The following is a 15,224-nucleotide window of genomic DNA, read 5'->3' on the forward strand; positions in this document are numbered from 1 at the left end:
AAAATGAGTTGCGATTGGATGATTATGTAAACAAATTTGCAGTTAATGCATAATACTTTTTCTTCATTGTAAAAGTTAACAAACGTACCAAACATGATTTTTTTTATTAAATAATAGTATAAAACTACCTTATGTTGTTGACATATAGCCTATTAAGAGTTTGAAGATTTGATGTTAATTCATTATATTGAGAAATTAAAGTCAATTTTTGTTTGCAAATTAATGTTTTTTATTCATAGGAATTGAAAAACAAATATGAGGAGATTTATAATAGCTATGCATCTTACTTAACCAATTAAACTAGACTCCCTTAATTTCAAATTAAACTTAAGTTTCTCTTATCCAACTTGCAACTCAACTAGCATCTAACTATAATAATTTCTTGATTTGTATGTTTTTTAGTATTGGAATGGAAAAATCCATTAGGTAAATAATAAAAAATTAAAATGTTTTTTTTCTTATTTTTGATAAATTAGTGTTAATATATAGATGTAAAAAGATTTGTTTGAGGAATAAATCTCTCTATTTGTAAAGAATTGTTGGTGTAAAAGTAGAGACATAAGATTGGATTCAAAAAGAGTGAATCTACAGCATCCAAGTCGGGCACCTATCAAATCTTTAACTGCTTGTATGAAAAATTTATATTAAGTTACAATTATAACTTGAAAGAGCTTAAATATTCAATTAATATAAGTTTTGATATGGTTAAAGAAAAAAATGTTTAATACTAGCGTAGTAAATATGAATTACTCCAGAACTATCAAGTTTAATCCTAAAACTATAATTAAATTTTTGTTTTCAAATTTACCTTAAAAGATATCTTGGTCAAACCCAGCTCCATTCACATCTGTTTTAGCAGGCTACTTTCACTACTTTGATATAGCTCGTGTGTTACATGAAAATAGGAGACAGAAATTAAGAAGGAAAATGGAGTATCTTATTGTCTCGGAGACAAAAGAAAATAAGGATGGAAAAAAGATGAGGTGCGATTCACAAAAAGAATATAAAAATGGGTGGTGGAAACTCCACCGATTTGACAATCATGGATGTTTGATTTAAAGAAGAAAAAAATTAAAAAAAAGGAAACAGAGAAAGAAAGTATAAAAAAAAGAGATAATTAAGTTATTTAATTAAAGAAAATAAATAAAGACAGAGTTTTCTGTTATGCTTGTTTGATGACATATAATAAATAAAATGAATGTATATCTCTAACAGGTTCGTTGATAACTAATTTCTAATTAAAATTCTAACCATCTATCTTTGATGAAATATCTATCTTCTTTCAACCACATTTTTCTTTCATCTGCAAGACTCTATCTTTGATGAAATATCTTCTTTCAACCACATTTTTCTTTCATCTGCAAGACTCAATCATAAGACCTAACTTCAAAAATCCAGGTTTAATACCACCTTGTACCAACAAGTTGTTGAAATGGGTTTTCCTCATAAATTCTACTTAGAAGACAAAAATTGGAGAAAACGGCCTCATAACCTTTTATCGTTTTATAGATTGGGTAACACAAACGTAAAATGACATCTAATAGTATCTCATGACAATTTTATTGCTAATAAGCTATATAACAATGTTCAAAACTTCAACAAAGATCTGCTGCGTGTTCTAAAACGAGTACCCAACTACAACATTGTTTAAAAGAGAAGCTGACAAAAATCTATAACAAGGTAAATTTTCTAAATTCTGAACCTAAGCCAGTTTTCTACTTTGGTTGGGTTACAAATGTGTCTAAACTTTGAATAAAAATCTAATCACCAAGCCATCCATCCATCCCTTTTTTCTTTTTGATAGACTGGGAGGAGAGTCCTGCATCCTCTCTGTCCCCATTGTTTTCATCCTCAAACATGGGTCTTGGATGGACAAACTTAACCAAAGTTGGTTAATCACCTGTAAGTGTACATGTAAGAGCCTGGGCACAAACAAACAAGGGACCTACATTCTTTTTCTTTTTAAAGAACAATAATGCCATGAAATGGACAGATAGTATTCCCCGGTTACATGCCCTGCCCAGTCCTAGAATGAAGAGGAACAATCCTCCTCTTTCAAGAATTCCTCCTGGCCACTTGACCTGACCGCAGAATCAGGGACCCCTGTTGAAAATCATAAAATTAAGACATGATGAAAACAATCCAAGTGAATAATGACGAGAGTTTAAAATCTATGCACCAATGGTGTAAAGAATTTTTAAATTGTCGACAAATTAGAAATTGTCGTGTATGGTAACTTAGTTTTAACTTTTACAATAACTACAACAGTGTAAAGTTTTACACAGTTAACTAATCAAAAATCATGCTAGCGATGACTTTTAGGAGGTGTTTGGTACAAAAGAAGTTTTTAGTTTCTAAGAAATCTAAACTTGGGGAGAATGATTGTTTATGATTTAAAAAGTAACATCCTCAAGAAACATTGTTTCTCAGGAATGTTTTTTAATTATGTTTCCCACAAAATTGTTGACATGGGTGGAAGTAGGAATCAAACTTTTCTAAGATGGGAAAAAAAGCTTGTGATAAAAATATCATGTTACTCTTATTATATATCATTTAATGTGGTAAATAATTAAGTTTATGAGAAAGTTCTACAAAAATATAAACACGAAAATTTTTTCATTCCTAAGAAACATATATAAATATTCCCAAAAACATTTATGACAAACCAAACAGATTTTAGTCATTCCTAGGAATCATGATCTTCGGACATGAAAAATTTTCCCTTCTACCGAATGCACCCCTTAAATTAAGGTAATTTATCATAGAAGTCAACAGAATAAGATGCTTGTTTCATGAATCAAGGGGCAAATAAAAGAGGTAGATTAAGAACAACTACCTTGAGACATGAGGTGAGGAGGGTTGATCTGGGGAAGATCGTTGGCTGTGACCACCACGAAACCTTTGATCTTCATGTGCTCCACTAGATTGAGTTCCCTCATTTGCCTGTGACAGCTCATTGACACCTGAGAACCCCATTGGTCCCAAAGTCCCAAACTCAAGCTGCTCTGCTGGTGAACCATAACCAGTATTATGATCATAAGGATAAAACATTACAACAGATGGCATTGTTGGTCCATTTGACGAGAACCCGCTTGGGTTCATGGCCGGTATAGGGTACATTCCATAAGCTACATTGGAAGGATTACTCTGCAAGGAATTTGAACCAACTGGACCATTCTGGTGAGGAATGAAATTGTCATGCCTATGTGAACCCCATGATCTCTCGGCACGGCTCTCGCTGCTAGACAGCCGCTCTGTCTTTGAGTTGGGCTTCTCATTTTGGTTGCGATTATGGCCACGCCCAGTTCCTCGCAATTTTGAGTTTGTATTCCAATTTCCTTCTCTATCACCATGATGGTCGCTTCTATCATAATTGTAATTTCCCCTTCTGGTATTAGTGGAATGCCGATCCCGAGCAGAAACCTTCTAAATAAATTGAAAAGGAAGTTAAAAAAAAGAGTATAAAGAAAACAGCAGAACCAAAAAGTAAATTGACTATAGAATTTGAAATGGAAACACTTACTTATTTTGGTATGCACGCATCAGAAAGAAAAAAAAAACTGCAGAAAAAATTACAAAGTTCCTTAGAAATTATCATACCGGATTTGGCAAGTAGGTTCCAGTCCCACTTCGATATCGAGGCATATCATCTACATAACGTTGGTAAATATTGGCAGGTCTATTAGAAACCGATTGGAGAGGAGCAACAGGAACCAGGCGTGGCCCGTAGTTCATAAGCTGACTGAAAATATTCATGTTACCAGAAATAGGTCTTCCAGGGCCATCCCAAGGATATCGACCCTGCAAATAAACAGGAGGCACCATACCAGGTGAAGGATACGTCATTGAAGGCGGAAGACGTGAGTTTTGACAAAATCGGCCATATTGCAAATTTTGCCAGTGGCTAACAAAGTCACTATTAAGAATGTCAGACTTGTGCTCTGATGACTCAATAGCCACCCTTGTCATAGAATTGGAAGGACTTGACACCCCAGGGTGTTCATATCCCTCAGATGAATCAAAATTCTGACTTGAATCACTGTTATCTGCCCCTTCTTCCAAATTGAAGTTGCTTGTTGAAGTGTCAGAAGACTCAGTTGGAAAATTATATAAAGGAAGCATTGTAACAAAGGGAACAGGTGGCCCAGTAGGATAAAATGTAAATGGAACAACCCCAGAATTATCTCTTTGGCGAGAACCAGGACCTAAAAGCACCGGAGATATGGGTAATGGAGAATCTGATCCACTTGTCTGGGCAGTTTCAAAACCAGATATTTGATTCCTTGGAACATGCATAGAAGTACTAGATGTGGGCCAAATGCTTCTTTCTGATATGTTAGATGCCATGGTCGACAAAGGAGTCCACTCTCTATTTTCATCATCTACTCGATTAGATGAAGTTTCTGAAACATTCTTACCCTTCGCATAAACAGGAGATGCTATTGAGGAAGTATTTTTCCTCCCCCTTCTCTCCCTAGTTGATTTTGAGGATTTGGCTGATGATCCATCCCATGAGCTTTCAGAAGAGGTCCTACTCTTAAAGGAGCTCAAAGGAGGTGCACTGGACAACTCAGAATTTGCTGTTCTATCATCAAAATAAACCTCATTTCTTCGGCCATCTTGATAATGAAAATTGTCAACATGCTCTTCTCTTGTAGAACCTCGGTTTTCTTTAGTAAACTTCTGCTGAACTCTGGCAGAACTGTTACTGTTGGAGCTTCCTACCCGAGACAATGGGGCAGAGTTATTATAACTATCTGAAGTAGACTGTTGTCTATCCTCTGGAAGCATTTCAAAATTTCCATTATCAACTTCAACCTCACTAGCAGAACCCCTTTCCTGTTCATGCCAGTAATTATTATCTGCTTCTGCTATGTTCATCTCAACAGAACTGAAATTTTCATTGTTAGTTTCAAGTAAATCTTGAGGACTTGAGGTCATTCCTATGCCAGGGAAATATGGAGTCAATGGTGGGACGAAACCTTGAGGAAATTGCATATTTGTACCCCAAGGAGCCTCAATAAAGGGAATGTTACCCATATTTCTCTGAGCATATCCCATCGATGCAAGAATGGAAGGTGGAAAGTGAAATGGTAGGTGACCTGGCGCAATATTCATTGGAACATGAGTCTGACCACTGAAACCCTGAGCTGTGGGAGATGCCATCATATTCAAAAGGTCCTGCTCCTCCTGATGCATCATCTGCATTCCATCTGCACCCACAACAGAAGCAAACTCTTCACCCATGACACCTGACCTTGATTCATCATGATTACTGTTTGAATCAGCAGCATTTTCAAGAACTTGATGAGATGAGATGAGCCTAGCAGATGACTCATCCATTCTTACAGCTACATCAGGTTCAACATGCTTCCTACGACTATTCTCCAACTTTGCAAAGGAAGTCTGGCCTTTACTACTTTCTGTTGCTTTTGTACGCCTTCCTTGGGTTGAAACGTCACCATATGAGTCAGTCAGCTCAGGGCTAGAACATGTCCTGGCAAATAGAAACCTTCCCTGAACATCACTCACTAGGTTATCGGCTTTAACATTTCTCTGAACTTTATCGACATGAGGACCTGGATTAGAATTAGTTTCCCTACGGACTTGATCAAAGGTCCTTGAATTATTTTGGCTTCCATAACTCTTTTGATTCTGAGAATGCGAAACTGTAGAAACAACATTTCTAGTTGTCTTTTCCGATGATAAATTACTATACTGAGACAGACCACTTTGTGAAACATGTTCCTCTTCATTAGATTCATGATTGGAGGCACTACCAATTTTATGGTTATTGTTCCGGAGATTCTCAAACCTCTGTAATTGGTCATGACTGGATAAACTCAAATGCCGTAGGTCGATGCTTGGAACATCAGGCCTTTCCCCACTTCCGTGTCTCTCCCAAGTGTTAAAAAAGAACTGATTGACCTCAGAAAACAATTCATCCTCTGAGCAATCAAGTAATCTAGCCAGCCTTTTTGCCCCAAACGCAAAGGCACTGCGTATCCTAAAGAAATTACCTGGTTTACGTGTATCATATATGCAGAGTTAGCAAACAAGACAAATGTATAAAAAATAGTTAAGGAAACTAATAACAAACAAATATAAATCCAGTTTAACTTCCACAGAATGCATAAAATTTTGTCATACTCTCATCGTTGGTTATGATTAGATAAACACACTGAAGGTTTTTTTTTTGTTCAATTCTAAAATCCAAAATGTGTACAATAATTATTGGAAGCTACAAACAAATACAGTACCAATCTTCTATATATTGTGTCCAGATTTTCTAACCATCTATGGAACAAGAACCCATGAGAGTGACTCCAAAGGCATATAGTTGGAAGTAAACTACCATGGTCATGTAGGGAAACATCGATGGTCATCATAACATTATGAGACATGTATAAGTATCTGCTTGAATTTTATGCATTTTTCATTACAAATCTATAGCATAAATTTATATATGATAGGAAAAACAAAAAGGTAAGGAGACTACACTACATCATGAAAGACATTCATGTTTATCCATAGATGGCAACCATAGTCCATTGTCCCATGTGTCTTAATTCTTCAAACTTTATAAAGTTCATATTATTGTTGCATTAAAAACTAGCAGCAGGGACAGATCCAAAACAAAATGAACTTGGTCCAAATTATAATCTGAAAAATAGTAACACGGACATATAAAATGAGCCAAATCCAAATTTTGAGACCAACAGACCTTTGCTGACACTACGGCCAAGGTTATTGTTGACACGCAAAGGATCAATAACATTGAAATGCTTGGAAACAAAGGGTTGCCCCTGATTTTCTTGGCCACCGGGGAAAACGGCATAAACTGAGCTACAGGCATCGAGAAATAACTTGCTGAGCAGTAAATCTCCACCATCTTTTCTAGGAGGTTCAGCTGTGGATAATGTTAGGGAAGGAAGAAAAGCAATCAATACACAAGACAAACCTAAACCAATATAGACAAAGGGACCTTTAATAAGAATGTAACTACCTGTCACATCTGGGAGTGAACTAATAGGTACTGGACCCCAAAGACTTACACAGAAATTTTCCCAGTCAAACTTACTAAAAAACTCCAAAAATCGATACAATACCTACATAAGCAAAGACAATACCATTCCAAATCAATCATCAAAAACACTAAAATAAAAGAAAACCACGTAATTTCTGCTACCTCTAGCGGTCCGGCAAAAGAATTGTTGAAAACATGAAAAATGTAAAGAACCAAGGTTTCTAAGGCATAAGTTGAGATAAGTCCATGGTGGGCACCAAGTATACGGCTCTCATAGTAACACCAAGCTTTTATCAGGATAATGCTACGCTTGAATAAATGATTTTGGTTAATCAGATTATCAACCTACAGAAACAAACTCATTCTTGTAAAATCAAGAAAAAAATAGTATCAACTTACAGCAACAAACTCAAATTCTTGTAAATTCAAATGATATATATGTGAGGCTTCTGGGATGCCCCAAATTACCTCCTCAAGAAAACAAAGGGTGCACAACCCTCCAAGCTGGTTAAATGAAATGTCTACTACAATATTCTCAACAAGACACTTTATAATTTTCACCTGCAAATATGAAGGGAAACAATGTAAATAATAGCCCTCTATAATCCCAATAGAAGGCCCAAAAAAATCATCTTTCTTTGAAAATCTTACCAAGCTAGACAATTAACAAAAATGACAACATTAGAAACAAATTGTTAGTAAATTATCATTTTGAATTTTAACTTTGAAGTATTTAAAAATTCCTAACCATGCCAACAAATTTAAAATATAAAAAATGAATTCAGCAATTAATAGCACAAAAATGTGTCTCTCAAGCTAGCAATTGTTTAACTAGTATTTGTTCTTCCACCATGCATAAGTTATATTTTCATATACATAACCATAACCAGACCTAGTGTCCTATGACCTCAAGTTTCTGTAACAATCTCACAACCACTTAAAAAATCCCCTTCACACTCACATATATGTATTAGTAGGTGGATATATTTAAATATCTGCAAGTTAACACAAAAGTTATTTCCTCAGTGAATGTGAACGCAGAGTAGCACAAGACTTTAAAATAAATCTTAGAAAAATCCAAACTTAAGCATGACACAAAGATCACAACCAAATTGAGAAAGCAACAAAATATTAATAAACTAGATGATTGATCAACATTATAAACAGTTACAGTAAGAGTTTAACAATCTTAAAGACTCTCTGTTATTAGAGAACCTACTTCAGCCTGGATGTACTGAACCTCCTTGACATGAAACTCGGCATTCTCATTCTTCTCCTCATTCTCTAGCATGTCACGAACTTGATGTGCCCATGAATCCTTCAGATTTTGATTCTTACTGAATGCAGTTAAGTCAATATCTCCATCAGGCAAATAAGTTTTGAGGGGTACCGACCCAAAGGTGAACACCTGTAGTTGTAAGCAATCATTTGTATAATAATGTGTGAGTACAACTGCAAGTTAAAATCAAGAATATTACTGCTGATCTTCTGGATGAAACATACAAAGCCATGATACCCAATACCCAACAATCGCTGCATTAAAATTTACAATGGCATGATGCAGAATTATTCACTACTAGGGATAACATAATTTCACTACCAAAACCAGAATTTAATATTCCCCCACTACAAACACATGATATGTGCACCTTCTCACTACAAACTGGGATTTCTGATCTAGCACCACTCAGTTTAAAGACTTGCAACAGCATGATAGTGTTATTAAGTACTTTCATCATACAATAATGATGTCGTAATTGGTCACAAGTTACAACGACCTTCAGCTATAAAAATATCACAGCATAATTATAGCTAAAACAATACATGACTCCCTACTAATCCTGAGTTATTATGCAACAGATAAACGACAATCTCCACAAAACACGAACCTGGCAAGGGAAGCATTTCATGATCAGCCGTTGGACATAGTCGGCAACCGCATTGCGGCGCTCCTCAGAGGGAGGATTAGGCTGAATGCAGGCAATCAGCTCTGCAGTCCTTTGCTCAGCTTTCAACCACCGCTCTGAGTCGAGAACCTGTATCACAGAGGCAGCTTCATTGGGCAACAAGCCATTTGGCAATAGCCCACTTGGTGCCTGTGCCCACCCCTCATGTTCTCCCATGCAAGCCTATGTTTTCAACACTCCCCAACTAAACCTACCAACCCAAACCAAAATACCACCACAGCTCCTTCTAGATAAGAACCAATATTGAAACTCAAAAAAAAGCTTGCAGAAGCAGCTATTAATCTCAGTGTTCTCCCTCAAACTTTTGAAGGGAAAAAATTTCTTCCCCTTGCACAACAAACATACCAAGACAGGACTTTATTCCCTCTGCAGTTCAAAAAAAATCTAAAATAAAAAAAAAGAAGCAAAAACTGTAAAATTCCACTAAACCAATTCTGGGTATTACCCAAAAAATAATACACACAGAGATATTGCAAAAGGCACAATTTCAGAGAACCCCAGCAAGTACAAAATACGAATACCCAAAAGTTAAAAAAAAAAAAAAAAAGATTTTGCAAGACACCCAAATGAAAACGAATCAAAAGAATAAAAGTGCTGCTTGGTTGTAACAAGAGAAGAGTTGAGATGATCAAAACCCTAATGGAAAAAGGGTGAATCCCAACACAGTGTTGAAATGCGTAGAGGAGATGGTGGGCATCAAATATTAGGGGAGAGAGAAGTTGGGTTGCGATCCAAAACGGGTCTTGGTACAGATAGAGAAAAGGGTGCAAAACGAAGGTTGGTGGTTGTTACGTGTGAAAAAATGAAATGAAAAAATTAGGGATTGAAGAAGTAGTCTACAAAAAGGGGTTCGGCGTTTCAGAGAGAAAGGAGAGAGTTTGTGTTGTGTTATTGTTGTTGTGAATGTGTGCAATTTAAGGGAGTTTTCTTTTTGGTTTTGGTTTTCGTAATGCAAAAAATAATTTAATTGGCAAAAAACTGAGCCTGTTGTGAGGGTGATAAATAGAAATAGAAATAGAATCTTGTGAGATAGACAACGAAAAAAAGAAGCACAGAGAAAACAAAAGGGGAAAAGGAAAGAAATAAGTAAAAAATATTCACTCAATAATTTCATTAATTTGCACCATTCCTTTTTATCTACAAAAAAAAATGGGAATGGAAATTGTTTTTGTCACCTGAAAAACAAAATTTGTGTTGTGAGATCATCACCATACCAGACCCGTTTAGAAAAAGCCTAGACCTAGCCCATCTTTTCCATGAAATGTGAACTCCTTATTTTGTGTTCTGGACTGCACTTTGTGGGCTGGATTAAATTTACCAAGAATCTACTCTCTCTTTTATGATCCCAGAATTTATTCTTGGTTCATGAGAATTGATTTTGATAAATTATTAAATTATAGTGTGTTCGAAGACTTGTTGAGAATGGAAGAATTATGTTTGAGATGTGAATACTATATTATCATGTTTGGAAACACCCCTAATGAAGCCTCGGATCACGTCTGTTTTGAAAAATATGTGAAAGATATCATATGGAGCGTTGACCTAGACGTAGAAATTCACATTGCATATTCACAATAACACACATTATAACTATTAACATATGAAAATTACATCCAAAGCATGAAAAATCACATATGAAATGTGGAATTAAACAACACACTATTAGATTTACTAAAGAGTTCTTCATTACTAGTAACTAATATTTTCTATTTTAGTACACATTCATTTTAAAAATACATGAAAGTTAACACACAAAACATTAACATGAAATCAGAAATTTACATTGCACATTTACAACCAAACACATATCGTAACTATTAACTTCTGAAAATTACATTAGAAACACGAAAAATCACATATGAAACGTGGAATCAAAACGTTATTTAATTGACTAAGAGTTTTTCATTTACAATAACTAATACTTTCTATTTTAATGCACGTCCATTATTGGAAAATATGTGAAAACTATCACACCGAGCATTAACTTGTGCATAAAAAATCGGACTGCACATTTACAACCAAACACGTATTATAATTATTAACTTCCTAAAAATCACATCCGAAATGTGAAATATCACATGAAAATGTGGAACCAAACATGCCATTAGATTGGCTAAATAGTTTTTTTTAAAATTATTTATTCACAATAACTAATACTTTTTATTTTAGTGCATGTCCATTCTAAAAAATACGTCAAAGTTATCACATAGAGCATTAACCTGGACATAAAAATCCACATTACATATTTACAATCAAACATACATTATAAGTATTATCTTGTAAAGGTCACATTAGAAATGTGTACAATCACATCCGAAATGTGAAATCAAACACATAATTTGATTGGCTAAAGAGTCTTTAACTGGAACGGACTGAAGTTCAACCGATGGACCTTGCCCCCTTGATTTTTTTCTAAATTTTATATTTAATGTATTATTCGGTTATGTTTTAATGTTTTATGGAAGTTTGAATTTGAGTTTTACATATGGCTCTTATATCAAATATCAACTTCAAGTTAGGCTCCTGGGTGTAAACATGGTTATAGATTGATCTTATTTTATTGTTTATTGTCTTGTATAATCATAGTGGAGAAGCAGCAGTGTGAGATTGGTATCAAATTTGTCTATGAAAATAGATTATTATTTTTTTATAAGGAAATCTGATCTAAAAATATATTGGACTAAATTATAGTTATTATATTTATCAAATCAATAGCAATCTTATTTAAATGTTATATTTATCAAATTTTAATTACTATTGTATACAATAAGTTTTTATTCTTGACTTTCTTAAATTATAAAATTAATAGTAATTTTATCTTTTAAAAATAAATCTGACCTGAAGATCATATTTTATTAATTTTAGTCATCATATGACTATTTTTATCCCTTGAAATTTTTAAAAATTGTAAAATCAATAACAATCTTATTTTTTTTTCAAGAAGTTTTATTTAAATATTACGTTATCAGATTTTTGTTATTTTATGGTTAGTTTTTATCTCTATGCTTCTAAAATTATAAAATCAATGGTAATTTTATTTTTTATAAATAAATCTTATATGAATATTACATTTTATTAATTTTAGAGTTATTATATAATTAGTCCTTATTTCTCAAAGTGTCATTGAAGTGACAGTAAATTGTTATAATTTCCAAATTCACAACAAGACGGCAGAGTGATCTTTCTCAGCTATGCATATCCTTCCCAAGAAGATGAAGGATGAAATATTGACGGATTGTTTGTTAGTATACATTAAAAATAAATTTGTTTTAAAATTTAGTATAAATTATAGAAGATTTTCATGAGATGCAGGAAGATGTTCCATAATTTGATGGATTATTAATGTAATTAACATTTTGAAATATCAATTTATGAATATTTTATATATACAAATTTATTATATATATTTTCTATATGAATTTTAATTTTTATAGTTGGTGTCCTGCCATAAGAGTCTGGGTCCGCCCCTGGTCCTTGATAAGAGTCTCCCCTGATCTTTAATTGTAACCGATACTTTCTATTTTAGTATTACTATTAACTAATTAATTATTAATTTGATTATAAAATTATTTGGAAGAAAAATAATTAATAAATTATGAAAATGAGAAAGAATGGGAAAAAGATGAGAAAGCAAATAAGAGAGATTCATTCCATAATGAGGATGCATGATTTTTGTTTTTGTGTTTTAGTATAAGAATGTTTGACATATAGAAAAAATTAAAGATCTGATTTTGTTGAATGATAAGTGAAATACAAGTCAAATATATATAAAGGAAATTAAAGATTTCATCATGGAACAAAGTTTATTATTTGAACTTAAAAAGATAAATGCAACAATTTATTATTTGCTAGCATGTATCGTCTTCTTAGATGGTCTAAAATGAACCATGTTTAATAACTATTAGATTCATCTCATCCTTAGGATCATACCATATACTCTCTGCACAAGATCTTTTTTACGCAACCCCTTTTGGCCTTTACACAGCCCCTTACCTCCTTCATAGTTGGTGACCACCATGATCATTTCTGCACTACCACGACAACCACCATAGAAAGGTGGTGGTGGTGCGTTGGGTTTGGTGGAGGCACAAGCTGGTTTGGTTATGGTTGGAATAAGTGGTGACTGGTGGTGGTGTTTGGGTAAAAGATGGTGGTTATTGTGGATGTTGAAGAGGAAGGTGAATAGGGAGAAAGGTTGTGGGGTGGAGCAGCGATCTCTTTCTACAATGGTCGTGGTGGTGGTGGGAGGGGTTGTTGCCGTGTATAGTGCTGAGTCACAACCACCCAACACCACCTCCACCTCGACACCAAACCCACCATAGAGCCACCACCCAATCATCCACCATCGTCACATACATCAATGTGACCCACAAGCCTTGACGTCACACTATTTTCTTATAGTTATCAATTGAGTAATTTGTAATGTATTTTGTATTATGGATTGCTTGAGTAATATGTAATACATAAAATATATTATGGATTAAGTAATCCATAATACAAATTACTCAATCCATGTATTATGAATTGAGTAATTTGTAATACAAATGTTTTACAGGCTATTTAATCTATAATTGTATGGACGCACAATGTGAGTTTGATGTATTGTGGAATTTTATGATTCATAGTGATGTGCATGGCGACAATGGGTGGTTGAGTGGCAACACAATGGTGGATTTGGTGTGATAATAGTGTTATGCGGTTGGGTGTAGTGATCATGGAGGTTCGGGAGAGAAGCAACTAGGTTTGCTAGGGAAAAGAATGGTAAAAAAGAAATATTATGAATTTTGAAGGTGTACCAAGCAAATAGTAGAGGTGTACACGGTTAGGTTGGATTGATGACTAAACCGTCATCGAATCTAATAAAATTTCGGGTTGGATTATGTTGGGTTTGAGAAATTTTCTATCAAACCCAACCCAAATCAACTTGGTCATGAATGGGTTGAGGTCAATTGGATCACAACGTTTTAAAAAATTTAAATTTGAATAAATTGTGCAAAAATTAAAACAAATTGAATAATATGTACATATTAATCTCAAATGGACTTTTTTTAAAATTTTAATTATTTTGTGGCTTATATAACTAACATCTTTCATATCCATAATCAATTTGTCCATGTCATAATATATCTCATCACTTTGAGGTAATTCTCATGTGAAGTACTTCACACACCCAACAATGGTGATATAAAATAAAATTGATACAAAATAAAACTAAAAGCAATAAGGCAATTTGTTGGACAACAACACTAATAGTCTATTACAAAGTAAAACTAAAAATAATGTAATTTGTTGGACTTGGACAACCATAAGATCCAATGCTAGACAATTGCTAAACAGTGCAATGTTGAACAACCATAATGTCACACCACACTCCTTGCAGGCATGTAACAAAAACAAAATGCAAATAAATAAGGTACACATTTTACATGTTTGTTAAATATCCAATAGTTCCTCTCATAGACAACCATTATATTTAAACTAGTGAAAATATTACCTTAAGAACTAGTGGTCTTAACTTCCAATACTAGATGTTCCATTATATTTAAAGCAGTGAAAATATTACCTTAAACTAGTGGTCCTAACCCCCAATACTAGATGTCTAAATACTCCTCATCTTAATAATATTTAAAGTCAAACCATACAACTCTAAAAATTAAAACAAAATATCATTGGAATAAAATATTGTAAACAAATGAAAAAGGTATATTTGTCCATAGATATTAAACAGGGTCATATTATATATTTGTCTATAAATAATTTTTAAAAAAATACTAATTATAATATTTATCACAGTAAAAAATTATTGGTTTGATTGGGATTTGGATCGATCAATATGTTAATTGCAAAAAAAAATCATCTCATTTTGAAAGCAATAAAATTCAGAAAAAATCCTCTCATTTGGAAACAATTGATTTTGTGTATATTATTATTATTATTAAGAAGATAATATACATCTTCTGGTTGGGTTGGGTCAATGGCCTGAAATACAAAATCCATTATCCAATTTATTGAATACCAAATTTAATTGGGTTGGATAGGATTTGATCCAAATGCTAAAAAAAAAAAATTAATTTGGTTCGTGAGTCAGACATTTGAACACTCCTAGAGAATGGGTTGCATTAAGTAATTGTTTCATTTGAATGGATGGGTCATCCTACTGGATTGGATCGTGACTTGATGGAGTTTTTAATTGGCCCAACCCTAAGTTATTTTGATTTGCAACACCATTC

The 15,224-nt window shown here is 33.7% G+C and overlaps 1 protein-coding gene across 2 annotated transcripts; it reads right to left on the minus strand.

Moving 5' to 3' along the window:
• Positions 1-1,531: 1,531 nt before the first annotated feature.
• LOC100800527 (uncharacterized) lies at positions 1,532-9,951 on the minus strand. Of its 2 annotated transcripts, none has more exons than XM_006598850.4 (9): positions 8,917-9,951; positions 8,247-8,435; positions 7,496-7,588; positions 7,190-7,372; positions 7,007-7,109; positions 6,725-6,910; positions 3,601-6,020; positions 2,837-3,423; positions 1,532-2,103 (listed from the first exon to the last, which is right to left on the minus strand). In XM_006598850.4, the coding sequence occupies exons 1-9, from the start codon at positions 9,148-9,150 to the stop codon at positions 2,094-2,096; spliced, it is 4,005 nt and encodes a 1,334-aa protein (XP_006598913.1). In that variant the 5' UTR covers positions 9,151-9,951; the 3' UTR covers positions 1,532-2,093. The 2 variants fall into 2 exon arrangements, with proteins under 2 accessions (XP_006598913.1, XP_006598912.1); XM_006598849.4 differs by having other exon boundaries at positions 2,837-3,426.
• Positions 9,952-15,224: the final 5,273 nt, after the last annotated feature.

Source organism: Glycine max, chromosome 16, assembly GCF_000004515.6.
Source record: "Glycine max cultivar Williams 82 chromosome 16, Glycine_max_v4.0, whole genome shotgun sequence".
NCBI lineage: Eukaryota > Viridiplantae > Streptophyta > Magnoliopsida > Fabales > Fabaceae > Glycine > Glycine max.

Bases quoted from the DNA above. Each gene is read 5' to 3' on its own strand.
- LOC100800527 (XM_006598849.4), bottom strand. From the start codon at position 9,150: ATGGGAGAACATGAGGGGTGGGCACAGGCACCAAGTGGGCTATTGCCA. The intron at 7,589-8,246 runs GTAGGTTCTCTA...TCATATTTGCAG, and splicing joins TTCAGTACATCCAGGCTGAA to GTGAAAATTATAAAGTGTCT. The intron at 6,021-6,724 runs GTCTGTTGGTCT...CACGTAAACCAG, and splicing joins TGGCCGTAGTGTCAGCAAAG to GTAATTTCTTTAGGATACGC.